The following is an 18,162-nucleotide window of genomic DNA, read 5'->3' as shown; positions in this document are numbered from 1 at the left end:
TCCACTGTCACTTGTGCACCGCTGGCACTCACCGTGGCTAACCAGGTATAACAGGCAGAAATGTTACCTTGCACAGACACAAGAACACAAACAAGTTAAGAGTTAAATCAAACTGTGGGTCGGATATTAAAGAAAAATACAAAAATATGGATGTGAGTGACATGCTCGAGTTAATCTGACAGACTTGATTTAAGGTAAGCAAAGTTTCCACCACATTTGCCACAGGTGGCACAGTCGCTTAAACGACCCCTGGCCTCCCCAGTGATCGCCACAGAGAGTAAACGACCCTCCATTATTCAAACCATCTCGGCACCCATGGCCACATCCAAGCTGGCGTCATCCAAAGTGCTGAGTTTCACAGTCGACCCCAACAAAACAGCTGAGCAGCTAACAGTGCTGAGGTCCAGCTACACACAGTGTCCTTTCCCCGAGGAAGATGAGGTAAGAATAAGTGAGTGAAATGACATTTCTTGTGCCGTGCCATAGGAGGTCTAAATAAATGTGAACGAATTTTGGCATTGTAGCTGCTTTTGTTTTTTTTTTTAACACACCACTGTCATTGATGAACACACTAAGTGTTTCATTTTCTGTTGTATTCTGTCATGTGATAGATCTACAGGCTGATAGAGACCACCGGGCTGTCCAGAGGAGAGATAAAGAAATGGTTCAGTGAACAGAGGCTCCTTAATCTCAAAGGTATGTGGTTTTATCAGTGCCACACATCTTAAATGACAAAACACTCTGAGTGTGATTAACTGCACATCTTTCCGCGGGTTTTAAACAAGCTAATTTTGCATCTCAGAGGTGGATTTTAATTGCTAAGCCTTTAAAAAACAAATATACTGAGAAAGCCAGTTGTGCTTAATCGTCTTCTGTAACCAGCTGATAATGATTTTTTAACTACTGTTTATGCTGCGTCGTTTAGTAATATCAATTACCTGTCTTTTGAAAAGTCGCTAACATATTGTTGGTCCTTAACTCTCTCTGTCTGTGTCTCTGTTTAAGGCGTTCCTCCACCTCCAGTGCTGGTGAAAGCAGAGGTGACACCAGCACCCAAAGACAGTCCTGTAAAGAAAGCGGTCCCCAGTCAGTTTCCCCTGCTGGAGAGGGTGAAAGGGAAGTCATCAGAACAGCTGAAGGCGCTGGAGGAGAGTTTTCAGAGAAGTGGCACTCCGACCGAGGCAGCGCTAGGTAACGCTGTCTACCAACTCCTCTCACAAACAAATGAATGCAAAGGGAATGGTTGATATTTTACAACTTGGACCCTATTTTAAGTGACTAATAGGAACAACAATTTTTTAAATCGGTCCAGTATTGAGCGAGAGCGCTGCAGCCGGCAGTGACGAAATAGGCTTCAACGTAACCACTTGGAATAATTGCACCGTCAATATACATCTACTAAAAGTGCTTGTTTCTACCACTGACTCAGGCTAAGAGTGTTATTACAAGTGACAACATTATGGAAATGATCCCTACAGTAATAGACTTTTTATTACAGAGTAAGATCCTTTTTGTTAAACCAGAAACAATCCTGAAATGGCCATCACCAAACCACCAAACTATTTCTGTCACTTTGAATTAAATGGGTTTCGTGATGATAAAATCAGTGTTTATTTAAATAGTGTCTGGTGGCTTTTGCAGTGGTGATTTGGGGGCTTTGTGGTTAAATAAAAAGGATCTTATTCTTGAATATAATGGGATAGGGGATCCTGTCTAGATGTTGTAAAACACTTCAAATAACAATCTGACTCTGTCGGTGACAAAAACAAGCACTTTAGTGGATGTGCAAATATGCCTCGAGCGGTTACATTGCAGCCTCTTTTTCACTGCTGCTGGCTACAACAGGTCTCAATACTGGACCAATTTGTTGTTCCTATCCCATGTCACCTAGATACAAAGCATGGGAAAATGGGTCCAGGTTGGACAGCACCAAACTTACCCTTTGAATCACATATCTCAAGTTTTCGGATGCAGAGAGTTATGTCTTGGTGTTAGCTTGGCATTCTTGGTCTTACTTTGATTCATAATATATAACATAAGGAAGAAAGATAGAGGAAGGGACAAGTATTAATGCCGCTATTTACTCAGAAATATATTTAGACTTGACTGACTTCACAGTGGTAAGGAAGAAGACATCTTGTGTCCAGCAGTTTAACTTCTGAAATGAAAAACACAATACCTTTAAACATTATCCTTTTCGTTTACAGAATTGCTAAATGTTGTAATAAACACTGCCATTTACTGAGTGCATTTATAGATTCAAACAACAACACACTTGTTTTCTTGCTCATTTCCTCGTGGAAAATGCTGGTGCTTGATGTGAGCACATTTTTGCCTGCAGAAACACAAGTCAGCCATCCTGCAGGTTGTTTGCTAATGAAGCACGAGATTGTCTTGCCAGTTACATCTATTTTTAGGATCAGTTTACATTGTGAAGTTTCTGAGAGAAAAAAAAATGTTACAGAACTGTTGAAGTACTCATTATAAAACTTACTGACTGAAGGAGGATAAATTGGGTGAGAGTCAGATGGTCAGCTGAGCAGTCGGTTGTGTTCTTGTCAAAATCCTCACTCTGTAACTTAGATGCTGAACTTACTTAAAGAAGTCCAGTGGTGTTTTCTTCTATTTATACTAATTCACAGCATGTGACTTAATTTTCTTTCACCCCAAAGGAGCTGCAGGCCCGTCTCTGGTGGGTTCCTGCAGACAGGAATAGTATAAATGTTTTTAATGAGCCCATTTTAAGTCCCCTGGAGAGAGACTGACTTCCCAGGTTCCAAAAAAACTGTCCGCTCAGAGGTATCGCAGCTCATCTGATCCACTGAACTCTGTCCTGCTGCAGACCAGCTGGCCCAGGAGACCAGGCTGTCCAAGACGGAGGTGGACTGCTGGTTTTTGGAGCGCAGGGCGCTGAGGGACAACATGGAGAAGGCTTTACTCAGCATGACTTCAAAGAGCACGGAGGACAGAGCAGAGCGGCCTGGGGTGCTGCTGAACGGGGCCTCTCATCGAGAGCACAGCGGGAAACCTCTGCGCTCCTCCCCTCATCCACCTGTCCTCTCCTCTTCTTCCTCCTCCTCCTCCTCATCCTCCCCTCCTGTGCTCGCAGCCTCCTCCCCTCATCCACCAGCCCTCTCCTCGTCGGCGTCACCTCCCATCCTCACTTCATCGTCCTCCTCTTCTCCCCATCCTCCCATCCTGTCGGCCTCCACGAGCCCGGCTCCCATTTCCAGCCGCTCCCTCACCCTGCTCAAAGAGGTAAGAAAACATGTCGGCGTCAACGCTGATTAGATGACAATGTATTAGAATATGACACAAGTTAAAACTGTAATGCAAGCTATAACAAAGATGATATCAGGACGTAAATGAGTTGTGACTTAAAAGAGATTAATTGATGAGATGGAATCTTTTTAAGTACAATCTAAAGTGAGACGACATGTAAAATTGATTCATCTTGAGAAGGTGCTGTGGTGGTGCTTGAGTAAAAACTGTGATTGACACTGCATGATAAGATTTACTGATACATCAATATTAGAAATGAGATAAGACAGCAGGTGACTACAAGGTCAGATCTGACAAACTAAAGAGAAGGAGCTGGAGTAGTGTTGTGCCTAGAAAACTGCAGTATCCCATAGGATCACAAAACCTATAAATGGAACATATATCCATGAGATGTCTCTCATACGACAGCAGAACTCTTTTATTCTCTGTAACGCAGATGCAGGCTGCCAGTTAAAAAATTATTTCAACTACTGCCCGCTAATTTAAAGAGTCTATCAGCCTGTCAGCAGCATCCAATGTATTTATCTCATCGCCCAAACCCACATAGCACATAAAGGTAGATGTGTAGGATGTTAAATATGATTCTCAGCTGAATTGTTGAAAATGGAGTCAACCACACTCCTGTGAGCCCCTGTGATGCTTTTAACTGCTGGAGAGAATCTGGCAAGCTTTGACACACTGCAGCAAAGCTAATGTAAGTAAATGAGGCAACTGTTTACAACTGTTGTAATCACATTGTGTATCCATAAACAAAATGTTATCTACGTAGGGGAAAATGCCATGAAGCACTTTTAAACATAACTAAAGGCCTTTACACAGCAGAGGAGTGATGAATAAGAACTAAACTGTTCCTATTGGCATGATGTCTTCCACACAACAGGAGTGGTCGATGCCTTTATTTGCAGCCCTAGAAGCTCAGAAAAATCTACCTTGTCCCTAAGAAAATTGTCTTTTTGGTTTATAGCACTAGTATTTTATGTGAAAGTACTCATGACAGAAGCACTTTGAAAGAAATATATTAACATGTGAATTTATTGCATGAAAATAAAAACGCCCCCAGTTTGAGAAGGCCTGAACAGTCTAAAGCCATGCTAGCAACTCTGTTGGGTTGCACTTAGATACAGCAGCGCTTTGAGCTAAATGCTAACAACGGCATGCTAACATGCTCACAATGGCCAGGGTGTCTGCAGGACCTTTCAAAGTCTTAATATATCTTAAATTTATAAATGTAAATATTGTCTTTTTACTTTATACTTGCACTTACCTGTTGGCAAATTGTAGGTTGACCTAACTCACTGTAATAAGCATATTCCTACATAAAACCCACTGCTGCACAAGACTACATACTATATATACTGCTTAAGTTTACTTACCTGTTTCAATAAGAAGATTTGAAAAAGAAGATTTAATGATTTCATTGTCTGGTAAGTGCAGACACCCTGAGGATAATGATAACATGTTGATGTTAAGCAGGTTTACTGTTTACCATGTTTGCCATCTTAGTTTAGTTCAGTGGTAGAGAAAGTATCCAGATCCTTGGAAGATAAACAATGCAACATATTCCAAAATCATCCCTTGTGACCCACTATAAGTTTGTGGTGGTGTATTGAACTGCAGAGACTCTGCCCTCTGCCTGTATGTTTTTCATTTTCCTCTTATTTTCTGTGTTGGGGATGTTTATGTTATGTTTATGGGCGTGTACCCACAACTGCCCTCAAGTAAGTGTCAGCTAACCCTCTGTTATGATACCTGTTCTTGGGAAAAGCTTGGCACAGGTCAGGGCTTTATGAAAAAGCAGCAGGTTTCCAAGAGACACAGTATCAAAAAAACACAAATATAGTGAGGCGACACATCAAACGAGAGTGAGTCCAGAGTTTACTTTCACTTTAGCTGACTAGTGTGTTTCCAAACCCTAAAACCAAGGCATTCATGGGCTAAAACAGTTATTAAGAAATTGTACACTTTACAGCTCATTTTGTTGATCACCTATACGTGTATCTGTTAATCATGATCTCAGGCAGGAGAAGTCAAAGACATGATATTAATAGAAAAGCAAGGCACAACCTATTTTTTACTCTCCCTGATCATTGAATCCAGAGCTTTGTTCATGACACCGACCCTATAAAGCGTTTTTATTATGAAACAGTGGATGGATTTAATATATTTGTTAACATTATCTGTCTTGACAGATGTTCTGTCGGACTCAGTGGCCATCTCCTGAGGAGTACAGCCAGCTCGAGGTGCAAACAAGCCTGGGACGCACCGACATTGTCCGCTGGTTCAAGGACCACCGCTCAGCGCTGAAGAATGGCGAAACTCTGGACTGGATGGAAAGTTTCCAAAACCAAAACCTTGCAGAGCAGCAGAAAGCAGGCCAGGAACAGAACGGCCAGAGCTCTGAGAAAAACCAGAGTGTTTCCTTGGACGTCAAAGCTGTGAAAGGTGAGTGCTGGAAAAGAAGATGGAGTAGAGAATACTTTTCTTTCTTAAAATTACGTTGTAAAGTCTATACCCTTTTTTGACTGTGTTTTCTCTGTTGTCGTGCACATTCTAATTCTACCACCGTTGATGCAGTGGAGGAGGCTGGTGAGAACACAGCAGCTGCTACAGAGCACTCAAAGCTGTCCGACCAAGACAAAGTCCAGTGGTTGACTGACAGATTGGCCCACAGTGTGACCGACCTGAGCCGGACCAGACCAGACCAGACCAGCTCTGGTGCTGCTGACAAAGGGAGGTGGGTGGAGAGAGGGAGACAAATCTTTTATCCTATATTTATTTTCTTGTGTTAGATGTTATACAGACAAAAAGACCGGCTTTTTCAAGGGATATCTGAGGAGTTATTTTAGGGTTTTTGTGAGAACAATCTAAAAATACAGCACTGTATGGACAAGTTGTGGATGCTGAATTATTCTTTGCACTTGTTATTTGTTGCATCAACCAGATATTCATGCATGGTGTAGGACATTTTTCACTGAAGCATTCAGTGTGCAGATGAAAATATTTCTTTGATGTTTGATTCTTGCTCCTAGAAGGAGTCTGTTTGTGTTTAAACTTTGTTTGTTCTCTTGCCAGGTGGGTAAAGGTGACTATGGCGGTGGGGGAGGAGAGTGAAGCGGGAGTGGAAAGACAGAGGTTGGCAACAGACACTGAAGTTCCGACCTTGGAGCAACCAGGGAGGGTCACTGGTTGATGGTAAGTTGAACTGGTGAAATATCCTCCTTAGTATCTGATTAGAAACTGAGAAAAGCTGCAGAAAGTAATAACACACTGGAGCAGCTATTTCCACATCATACATGCTCCTATTATGATGAGAAAATATTGATTAGTCCAATTTTAAAGTCTGTAATGGATTGATGTTGATTTGTGGGACTTGGCTTGAGTAAACAGATAAATAAATGGTGATCTGTTCCTTTAAGACGCCACAGCTGCAGTCTCCAGCTACCCAGGAAGTTATTAGGGTGTAATTACCTCCGATTGGCCCTTCAAAAAAGATGGCATGCTGGGATGGCAGGATGATATTTGGACCCACACCATCATTAGCATCAAAGACACACACACACACACACACACACACACACACACACACACACACACACACACACACACAGCGTTATTGTCACAGGAAGGCAGAACCAAGGGTGCAATTGGGTTATACTTCTTATTTTATTATTTTATCCAGTAAAGTTTTGTCTTTACTCCATATGTAAGACCATTATTTAGCTGTTCAGTATTTCTGAATTTCTCAGTGACCATCACAACCAAGCCAGCATATGTTCAAATCATACTCTGGAAACAATGTTTCATTTAAATAAACTTGCCTTGCCCAAAACAGACAAAAAAGAAACCATTTAACTACATAGTCTGCCTACTTATAGAAGAAGCACAAATGACCCCAAAAAAAAAAAAAAAACAAATCAACAAAAATCTGCATGTCTACAAAGTCGGGCAGGCAGAATGATCCACTCCTGAATCACTCCTGGTGTGGTATGACGCCACGTGGTGGATAGAATAAAACCAGGTTGCAGCCATGACAGCCAGACCGTGGAAAGCTCCGCCTGGTGGAATTGTCCCTACCAGCTTCCTTACAGCCAAGATGGCAGCAAAGACAGCAAAAATGGTGGTTTATTCATCTAATATTGTGTCAAACTTTAGTGGAACGTAATATATTGAGTATGGAATTAATCTGCAGACTCTCAAAATGAGACCAAACTTTTCTATGCATGTGAGTTTTTGAGCCATGATGACGACTAAAATGGGGCCTGAAAAAACGGCAGGTCTTGTTCTAAGACAATTTGCGGAAATCTTGCAGCCCCTATTGGCCGGTTCTGAGGAGTGAGGAGTCAGCAGTCAATGTTGGTATAAAACAGTTAATAAAACAAGTTTTTCAACATTTGTGCACCACTGCAACCACAAGAGATCCCTGAGCATTAAGTCATAAATGTGCACACAAAATAGGAGGGTGATTGGTCCAGCACACAACCTCACACACACACACACACACACACACACACACACACACACACACACACACACACACACACATGCGCCCACACACGACCAAATGCACAATCCCCTCCAGGCTTAATAAGTAAAAATAATATAACACTGAACTATATTTCCTTTGAATGCAGGAGAGGGAGAACAGTGATTTTTGCCTTGAACAGTGAGCCCATGTTTATTTCATAGTCCTTGTTTCTGTCCAATTCTGTTCCAGGTCGAGTAAATCATTGACTGCTGAGTCACCAACCGTCATGCGGCTGACTCAAGATGACTGAATGTGGAACCAGTGATGTAACTGTCTGCCTGTGATGTCATCACAAAGCACCGGGGACGTTGGAGTTCCACTATTAAAACACTGACTGATGTGCGGTGCAGATGCTGACATGAAGAGGAGTGCCAAAGCTGGACTTGATGCATTGTTCTTACTACTACACTTTTTTATTTTAAGAAGCACCCTTGTAAATATTTTTCTGTATTACAAAAAAAAAGTTTGTACAGTTTTACTGGGAGGGCAAGTTTTGTTACATTTTTTTAAAAAAAAAAGTCGTGACTGGTGCCCCGAAACCTGGAATGTTTTCTTGTCGTCGTCGTTTTAAGATCAAAGTGTATGATAGTCTGTTATTTGCTGATAATCAGTCCTATTTTTTTGAAAATCAGACCTGCTCATTATGAGTAGTCTTTGATGGCACTTGCATATATCCCTGTGGTAGTGATAGATATTTACATGCTAGGCTCATCATCTCAAACTGTTAGGAAACTTTTCCTTTTCTCCTGCAGCGTCACTTCGACTCGCACTCATAGAAATATACTGATGGAGGTGGAAATCACTCAGAAGTGCTCGAGTGGCAGTTAGACAGCGCAACAGTGTTTTGGGCAATCTGAACACACAACATGACATAGATATGATTAATCACATAGAGACGAGAGCGGAGTGTCTGTTTGATCACACCATGCTGCCTTTTCTGCTCTCTTATCTGACATTTGCCTCAGAGCTGGGTACACTACAGACTGGTGACGATGATTTTTGCTCATCACTTCTTTGTTTGAAAAAAAACCCAACTTGATATATCCTTGACTGAGCTTGTCAAGAATGTTCTGGTGAAAGTGTTTCACACATGATGAAATAACTGAAGCTCCTGTGATCTGTGAACACACCTCTTGTGGAAGGTCCTCCTGTTCAAAGCTGGATTGGTTTTTAGTTGATTTCTGTACAGTCAGTTCAGAACACCTGAAAATGGTGGTTCGCGAGTTACAGAGAAACGATTTTCTGAAAAACAGCAAAAAGCTTTTGGAACGTCACAACAGCCAAAGCTGTCATGTACTTCTTGCATGTGCTTCAACGATTTTTTTTTTTTTTTTTTTAAACTCATTTTCAAAAATGATTTAAAGGGACATCTGTGATTTTACTGGTCAGATTGCAAGCGCTCGCAATATTTGTGCAACCAAAAAAAAAAAAAAAGTTGAGTTGAACTGTCATTTAACCCTGGTTTGAACAGCAGGTGTATGGCTATCTGCTGGCTGAATGTCTGCTGCTGCTGCTGCTGCTGCTGCTTTAGTTTCCTGTTCAGACAAGTATCTGGGATACTGTACATTTGGTTGGCTAGAATGGAAAACCGCTTGCATTTTTCATTTCTACTTTAAGTCTGCTGTAACTCAATAAATACACAACCAACTGTAAAAGTCTCAGTCTTCCAGTGTAAACTGCATGCATCAAAAACCTAGACAAGGTACAGAGATTAAGATTGCTCATTTGCTTCAGAACAAAATTAATTTGTGTATTTCAAGTGTGACAGAATCTCAGTGCTTAGTTGAAGATATACTATGAAGGATTTACTCAAAAACAGTGGATAGACTCACAGATGTAATCCTTCTTGATCATCACGTGTGGCTGTGTATTTTTCTGCAGAGACTCTGCCCTCTGTCCATATTTTCTTATTCTCTGTATTCAGGACATTTATGGGCGTGTACCCCCACAGCGCTCAGGTGAGGTCAGGGCTTTATGAAAAGATAACAACCTGGTGCCAGACCATAAGCAACAGGGATCCAAGAGACTTAGCACCCAAAAAACAAGTATAGTGAGGCAAATTGCCAAATGAAAGTGAATCTGGGGTTGGCATTCACTTTTGCTGGCGACTGTGCACTGGCTTGTAACGTCACTTAAAATTTTTTCCACCTGTATATCTGGGTTTGGTCGAACCTGACAGGTGTTTTTGCATATTTGTAGTGATGGTTTTAATCAACGGCTTCAGCTGCTCCAATTATTTTAGCTCACCATGTGTTAGTCGGGAAACATATTGGTGTGACACGTTTGAAGTGTGCTCCTCCAGGTGGCACCCAGGCTAACGGAGGTCAATCAGACAAGTTTGTGTGGCACTTTCTTTCATACTTGTATTACGTATACATTCCTGTTCATTGCCATTTTAACTTCCAGCCAGAGCTGAATCAACTTGCTCAATGTGCGGTCCCTCAGTGTGTGATTGAAATTTAGGAGGTGTGTGTGTCACCTCCTCTGCAACCTATGTTTACCCATAACACCCTTCTATGTGTAGGTTTGTAGAGGCGTTAACAAGTAACATAATGACCAGAATTCTGGCTTTATGTGCACTTTGTTTGATACAATTAACAAATTGAACCAAAATTGAGAATTAGAGCACATTTGCCTCGTTGCATTTGCATACAAATAAAACCCTACAGGCTGCCAGTAAACTGCAGAATAAAACTATATGTATTATAATTAAAGCTGAAACAGTTTGTCAATAAATTAGTTGATTCACAGAAAAATAATTTCCTGGTTTGATGGTAATTTTTCAAGCAAATATTCAAACATAACCTCATTCAGACTTCTAAATGGTGAGGAGTTTCAGCTTTTTTGTTTTGTTTTATATCACAGTAACATTAGTATATTTGGGTTTTGAGCTATCACCTGACCAACAAGCAAAACATTTTAACTATGTTATATTTATGAAATCAGTGATTCATGACAAATAATATTTGGCACACTGGACTATGACTGGCTGAGCTCTCCTGACGTGAGGGAAGAAAATCAGTGAAGGAAACATGGTTAGTTTGATAAATACACTCAGAGTCGTTCATCCTTTCAATAAACAACTGTTATATTTACAAAAAAAAAAAAAGATCAAAATCCCATCTTCACCTCTTTGATTAAGATGAGATCTTAAGACAGAGGAAGATCAGGTCTGTGCCACAGAGGCTTAAAAAACATTTTTACACCCATGTAAAATCAGACCTGGAAACAGTGCTCTCTAAATAGCCCATGTTCTGCTGAGAGCACACTCCCAGTGTGTTGGTAATTACAATGTAATCTGATATGGCATCACAGAGAGAAAGAGAGAGAGAGAGAGACACCAGAGTCAAAATCAACAGTGTGCTGGTGTGCAGCTGCAACATCTCTTGTCCTGACAGTCCCATGGCAGGGTGCGGAGAAACAGTGGAGGGGAGGGTGAAAAGAAGAGGACAGAAAGGAAGAGGGGAAAGGGGAGGGGAGATAAAGATTCATTACATTAAAAAAATCTATTTATTCATATTTTGTTCTATCTGCTTCACATGGACACATCCGCAGTAGTAGTAATAGTAGAGCTGGGTGAATTCAGCTATGGCCGGTCTGAGTCCTGCTGTGCGCTGCTGTCTTGGTTAAAATGCGTGCTTCCTCGAATTTCATCCTTGTGTGTCCTTAAACATGAACGTAAACTAAAGTCAAGGTTTTCTCCCAAACGCAAGAATAAGAAAAAGCAAGTACTTTAACCTCAAACACAAACTGCAGCGCCGTTTGTTTTGGGGAGTAAACAGGACGGGAGGGGGCGTAGCTCTCTCTCTCTTCTTGTCTCAGCTTATTCACCCCCCAGACGGAAGCCTTGGCCCCAGTTGTGGCGTCCTCCTCTCCCTCCTCCTCCCCCACCTCCTCCTCCCTGCTCCTGGGCAGCTGGTCTGCTGGGGGGGACTCCAAAACCTGACACCCCTCCCCTCCTGTTGGGGAAGAACCGGTACCTGGAGAGAGGAGGAAAGAGATGTGCGGAGGGATGAGACGGGAAGTGTTAAACTCAGATCAGTAAAACAGGTGACTTTAGAGCATTTTATAATCAATAATTAGTGCAGTTTTATCCTGAGATCTGGCTACATGGTGAGGCAGCTACCCAGAGCTTTACTACAAATAAGTCCTAACAGTCCAGTTGGTAAAACAACACAAGCAGTCACACAACTTGTCTCATCATTTCATGAAGCATGATGAGCTCCTGAGCGGCTCTAATGTCCTTGTGGTATATCTGTTAGTTTGACGGGGCAGTGTGGCTTTTGTTATGTGTCACTGTACATGGCCGACTTAACTAGTTTCCTCTCTTGGGATGAATCCAGAACGACTCGGAATTCTAAAATACTTGTATGAAAGTGAAACTCAAAGCACAAAGAACAGATGGTTCAAGTTGAACCAAGAAGAAGCTCTGAAAGATCTAATGAACTTTTTTTAACAGTTTGGGTAATAATCTGAACTCTTTTTGTGCTTGTCTTTCAAAATTGTGGTTTAGGTGATAAAGACAAAGTTCAAGACATGATCAAACCCTGTCTAATGACTTTAATGGTTCCCCTGTGCCCTGCATCTTAAAGCAGCAAGCATGTAACTAATGCTCCACAGCAGCTATTGCAGCCACAAGTGAAAATCATGGCATAATGGTTAATGCTAAAACTGTGTTAGATAAGTACAATTAAAGAAGAGGCAAACTGACTCAGTTACACATTGTGATATAGTTTACATTGCTAATATTAGCCAGCTTAAGCTACTGGTCACACCAGATCAAGTACGGCTGGAGCTGTAATTGAAATTGAAAGGATGTTTTATACCGTATGACTTACACTTTTCCATTTGTAAGTGGGAAACATGTTATTTCTTCATATCCCAAAATGTCAGCTGTTGGTGAGTTTATTGTTATACCCCTACACCCCCCCCCCCCCCCCAAAAAAAAAAAAACAAAAAACGCAAGAATACAATCCAGGTTTGACAAAAAAAAACTTACAAGAACTCTGGTGTGGAGAGGAAGGAGCGTCCTCCCAGGTCCATGGGGTATTTGAACATGAGGAAGAAGTAGAGGTGACCCACCAGGTTCCCCGTCAGTTCATTTACAAACCTGCACAATAACAGCAAAGGGAAGAAGAAGTGTCAAACAGAACAGAACTAACATTACATAGGGCTGGTGTAACATGGACACATTCAGTTGTAACACAGGCTGCTTATCAGGGTGGATTTACATCTTTGATTCAACTAAATAAAAACACTTACGAGCCTCCAATGATGAAGTTGAAGACCAGGATGACCCAAGGTAAATAATGTGCCTACAGAACAACCAGACATAAAATCAATATGACTATCAAAATAAGCCTAACATCACAGTGGTATTGTAATGATGACAGTCCATATGATAAAAACCTGCTCTGATAAGATACCTTTAACTGTTAACTAGATAAAACTTTATTATTTGCAATGTAATGAGCGTTGGTGATAAAACATGATACCTTGAATCGTGTTCCGAACCAGAAGGACACAACCATGTCTTTGTTGAACTGAGCCCAGACGTAGAGCACTGACATAATCATTGGGATCATCAGCAGCTGATAACAACAACATGAACAACAATATATGAATCCAGCCAAACACCATCAACAAGACAGCTGTGTGAACATGGTTTCCTGATAATTTTCAAATTTTGGTCAAATTAGGACCAGTGCAATATCACCTAACATCTGAGGGTGTTTCATAAAGCAAGGCTTGTTGTGAAAAGCGTGTCTTGAGTGAGCCTAACACACTGAACCAGGATTAAAGAAATATTATAACACCTCAGCATAAACAAAGCAGGAGCACTACTCGTCCCTGTGTGAGACTGTTTATGTGGAAGTGTTATGAACAGTAAGGTTATAGTGAAAATGCATGATAAGACAATGAGACTTTGATAACACTGCAAAATTTTTGTACGTTTTTGTAACATGTTTTAATATGATTTGCTGTTGTTACACATGGCCCCCTTAACTTCATTCATCAAGAATTTTCTCAGATTGTGGATTCTTCCTTCACTGTGGAGGCATGCATAAAGAGCCAAAGTTTTCCTCACAAATTTAAAGTCACACGGGGTGAGTAATTAACATACATATGGTCATATTTAGGGTGTAAGTGCTGAAAATTGATGTAGCACACATGTACAAAACACTGACATATCAAATAAGACCCTTGCCGGGTAGTTTTTAGTTTTGAACAGGCAGATTTCGGGAAGTAAATTCATTTAATTTTGTGACATTTAAAAGATGAAAAAAAAAGTGAAAATGGCACTTAATAAGCCACAGGTCAGAGATATTTATCACTTTAATTGCAGTGCATTTTCAAGCTCAAATGCTGACTGGAATACTGCGCAGATTACTTACGACTAAAAAAATATGAGCTGGAATTTTAAGTACACAAGAAGTACAGCTTGTGTCAGTTGTGGCATTTGGTACATGTACTGCAAACTGACACGTTTAAAACGCTGTAGTAAACAATAGGTCTGGGTACTGTTATTCAATAAATGTAAGGTATGAACCAAATTAACCCAGTAACAAGTAGTACCAAAACTTTCCACTCAAATGATACCTGCATTCAATGCGATAATGTGATTGTCTCACTCCTGCAGCAGTTACAACCTGTAAAGTCTGTAGTGTCCTGAAGCCGAGTACGGTGTATTTGACACAGGTGGGAGTCCAGTGTGCTGAGATGCCACCAAAATGTTTGAAAGTATGACTATACTACACACCTATAGTGTAGAGAAAAAGTATCAAATTAAGTACTCTATTGAGACTGATATCAATGGTATTGGTAATGGTATCATAATTTGCTGCCCTAGTAAGGAGCGCCTTTCAACGATTCATTGTACCACTACTTGAGCCTGAAGTGAAGCAGTTCTTTCTTTAAGTGAGCCTGGTTTAAGCTGTAATCTTGCATTATGAAACCCTCCTCCGATCTCAAGTGATTATTGCAGTTGCTATATGCTTTATATACACAGTATACATGGGTCATAATTTCATGTTGTGGTATAAATACAGAGAGACAAAAATTCTCACCCGCATGTTCATGAGCAGCCCGGTTATCTATAGCTAGAGTCAAGGACAACAACATTGTGGCTCAATACAATCACAGCTGGAGCCTTAAGATTAGAGCAGCTGGTGACTGGAAGGTCGCCAGGTCAAATCCCCAACCCGTCTGACTGACACCCACCACTTCAGCCTCTTCCCCTTGCATAAGGAGAGCTGGATTTTGCCCAAATTTGTCTCACAAACAAGAAATGTCTGTGAGAAGTCAACACAAGCTGACAATCAGAGCTGAACTCCTGACAAAACGGCAGTGTCGAGATATGGGCCGGGCTGTACTGCTTGTGCTGCATGTGACCTAGATTAGGTTTCTCTGCTCTGCAGGGGTAGACTGACACTGGGCCACTGGCACAGAGCCACCCTGACATGGCACAGTGCTGCAGAGAGAGAGAGAGAGAGAGGTACAAGAAAGACAGACAAGAAAGAAATGCAGAGGCAAAGATGGTAGCAGAGAGCTAGGATCAATGGTGGAGTGGAAAACAGGCCAACAGGGATGTAACCTCTGATGTTAAAGGTAGATTGCAATTTTATCATTAAACAGGATGTTTTAGAGGGCTGGGGGTGATGCCATTTGAAGGATACAACAATGCAGATCCAGTTGAAGAGGAGCATGAAGATATAGTCTGCAGGCCTGCCATCAAACGCCCCTGGATACCAAGAAAAAGATTAGCACAACAAAAAGAGCATCCAGTGTGTGTGCGTGTACATCACTGAGGCCAGTAGTCTCACCTGTCTCTAGCCGAGTGGAGTAGTGGTAGAGGAAATACAGGTTGACCAGGTACAGAAACCCAGTGTTAGGGGTTATTGGGAAATACAAGGTGGCTGTCACTGGTCTCCAGAGCTGAAACAAACAGACAAGACATTAGTTTAACAGAGATGTAGTACGACATAAACATAGCTGTGTTTGTTCACAGCTCCAGACTTTAAAGGCTGTCCTTGTAACACACATGAAGTCTCATGTGGATTGTAAATGATAACTTCTAAGCACTAAGAAAACGTAGCACTAGACAGCTGGTGTTCCTCTGCACAGCCACTATTAGATTCAAAGGTTTATTTGAAGGTAACAGACATCAGATCAATACAGCATTTAGGAGGTGACTTCAGGGGTGATGATTACTTCCTGCGTTAAATTACTATTAATCAAGAGGAAAGTGACAGGGTATAATTACAACATACAATACAGAGGTGCGATAAATTGTAAATGTGCCTAGGTTATAATTAAATATGCTGCTTGATTATTATTCACTGATATTGTCCATATTATAACAAAAGATGGATATGGCTTTGCAGCATTTGAATTTGCAATAAGCGTCCACCCATGGTTACCCTAAAACCATCTGCAGCCTGCTGTGTGTGATAGTGGAAACTTCAAGGGTCTATGAACAGTAATCAGAGATGTATAATATTGTACCGACCGAGTTGCCATATAATAATAATGTTTTTATTGATATCTTCACTTAGAATTAATAACCTACAGTATGTCATGAGATTGAGACTCAATTTTCTTATTCAGTTGCCAAGCAACAAAACAACTCCAAGTGAGTAGAGTAATACAATAATAAGATATTCAGCTGCAGACAGTCTCTGTGTCTCTCTGAGATATCAGTAACTTATTATAGCTGTCACACCAGTTTGCTCTCTGGAAGGTTAATCAGTAGGCAGTCATATAACACCAGAGTGTGATGATTGCTCAACTAACAAATGGTGGAAGGAATATTCAAACCCTTTACTCAAGTAAAGGTAGCAGAAAAGTGGTCCGATACATGTAAGAGTCACAATTCTTAAGGTTGTAAAAGTACAGAGGTATTAACAGTAAAAGCAACCATAAAAGCTTAAATTCTGCTACCATGCTTTTATATGTTATATTTAATAGGTAGGTGTTATTAAAATGTTAATATGGAGGTAGCATTTTACATTTAGCATTTTTTTATATATATAATATAATCTTAATCTTCAAAGTAACCAGTACCTGTAAAATTATATTTTTAATTTAGTAAAATAGAAAAGCCAAATACTGTCATCTCAAATAAATACACTACTTGAGTACTTAGTAACTTTCCACCACTGCAAGGAAGCAGCTTGAGGAGGCTATTTTGCCCTGAGATAGGTCTTTCAGGATAAATATTTCCCCCTGCCTCCTAACCTTGTATGAACCGGATTGCTGTGGATGAACAGTAAACATGCTGCCTGCAGGTCTTAAACCAGAGAAGGAAAAGCCCTTTACTAGTAGTCTAAAATATTTTTTTCGCCTTAAGGCATGCACAACATTAACACCTGAAACATGACTGCTTTTATTCAATCGAATATTAACAATGCAACACGTCGGCTACCTTACTATTTCTTTAAGTTTGCACTGATGGTAAATTAATTTTTTACCTTTTTTCAATGTTGCTAAATTAAGTAGCATTTTGACAGCTTCCGGAAGTCATAAACTCCTACGTCTCGCCCTCTCATTGGCTGTCGCACAGCACAGGCCTGCTCAGTTAGTCTAGCTAGCTAACGGCTAACTAACAACCAACTCCAAAACACAGAGACCACAGCATTTAAGAGCAACTCCCACACACGCAGGTGAACAGAAACAAAATATACTCACATGAAATCTGTTAAAGACGAGCCCTGGAAACAGCATGAGGTTCCTGAAATCTACCAATCCCAGTTTTCCAATAAAGGGAACAGCAATCGAGGCAGCAAACCAGGACCGGGTGATGAAAGGGATGCTTCTGAACCAGTCCCCGATATCTGACATCTTTGTATGTGATTAGTGCCGAGTTATAACCATGAAACGACAGCTCCTATTTGAAAATAAATTAATATCCCCCCAAAAACTGCGACCCCTCGCTACCTTTTTATCAGAATGCTCCACTGCTAACTTTACATGACGTGGCTAATCACACAGAGCTAGCTTTACATATGATAAGGGTGCTAAGATCAGAGCGGACACATCCGGTTGAGCTTTTCAAAGTGAAAGCAAACGTATTACCTCTACTACTACTAATACCACCACTTTTCAATAGAAACAAAACTGATAAACAACAAAAAGGGGAAATAGTACTTATTAAAATAGAAGTTATATCTAGGAAAATAAAAAATGTTTCTTAGAAGAAAAAATACAATTCCATTTCTAAGGATAATAAGACTAAAGTGGGGGGGGGAGTAGGACTGATTGCCCAGGGCCAAAGTGTAAGGGGGGCCCTTGAAAAGCTTTCAATTAAAAGTTTGGCTTTTTTTAAAATAATAAGTGCCATAACTAAATTAAAATTG

At 40.8% G+C, this 18,162-nt stretch overlaps 2 protein-coding genes across 2 annotated transcripts in view; one reads left to right on the top strand and one right to left on the bottom strand.

Moving 5' to 3' along the window:
* zhx2a (zinc fingers and homeoboxes 2a) overlaps positions 1–9,147 on the top strand; it is a 36,775-nt gene extending 27,628 nt beyond the window's left edge. The window contains exons 5-13 of the mRNA XM_049583512.1: positions 1–45; positions 226–441; positions 612–696; positions 1,006–1,191; positions 2,843–3,258; positions 5,472–5,724; positions 5,857–6,016; positions 6,355–6,474; positions 7,997–9,147. The exon at positions 1–45 is cut by the window's left edge and continues 210 nt beyond it. Of these exons, the coding sequence (XP_049439469.1) occupies positions 1–45; positions 226–441; positions 612–696; positions 1,006–1,191; positions 2,843–3,258; positions 5,472–5,724; positions 5,857–6,016; positions 6,355–6,472 (1,479 nt within the window). The 3' untranslated portion in view covers positions 6,473–6,474; positions 7,997–9,147. The remainder of the gene's footprint in view (positions 46–225; positions 442–611; positions 697–1,005; positions 1,192–2,842; positions 3,259–5,471; positions 5,725–5,856; positions 6,017–6,354; positions 6,475–7,996) is intronic.
* Positions 9,148–10,880: 1,733 nt separating this feature from the next.
* Positions 10,881–17,837, bottom strand: derl1 (derlin 1). The gene is made up of 8 exons (XM_049584157.1): positions 17,495–17,837; positions 15,631–15,742; positions 15,484–15,548; positions 14,875–14,901; positions 13,303–13,398; positions 13,070–13,122; positions 12,807–12,917; positions 10,881–11,787 (listed from the first exon to the last, which is right to left on the bottom strand). Exons 1-8 carry the CDS (start codon positions 17,645–17,647, stop codon positions 11,631–11,633), a joined length of 774 nt encoding a protein of 257 aa, XP_049440114.1. The 5' UTR covers positions 17,648–17,837; the 3' UTR covers positions 10,881–11,630.
* Positions 17,838–18,162: the final 325 nt, after the last annotated feature.

The sequence above is a fragment of the Epinephelus fuscoguttatus genome, linkage group LG8 (assembly GCF_011397635.1).
Source record: "Epinephelus fuscoguttatus linkage group LG8, E.fuscoguttatus.final_Chr_v1".
In the NCBI taxonomy this organism is placed as follows: Eukaryota; Metazoa; Chordata; class Actinopteri; order Perciformes; family Serranidae; genus Epinephelus; species Epinephelus fuscoguttatus.
The sequence above is the reverse complement of the archived record's forward strand: the minus strand, read 5'-3'. Positions and strand labels throughout refer to the sequence as shown.

Bases quoted from the DNA above. Each gene is read 5' to 3' on its own strand.
- derl1 (XM_049584157.1), bottom strand. From the start codon at position 17,647: ATGTCAGATATCGGGGACTGGTTCAGAAGCATCCCTTTCATCACCCGG. The intron at 15,549-15,630 runs GTGAGACTACTG...CTTGGTATCCAG, and splicing joins CTCCACTCGGCTAGAGACAG to GGGCGTTTGATGGCAGGCCT. The intron at 14,902-15,483 runs GTATCCTTCAAA...CTCTAGCTATAG, and splicing joins TCAACTGGATCTGCATTGTT to ATAACCGGGCTGCTCATGAA.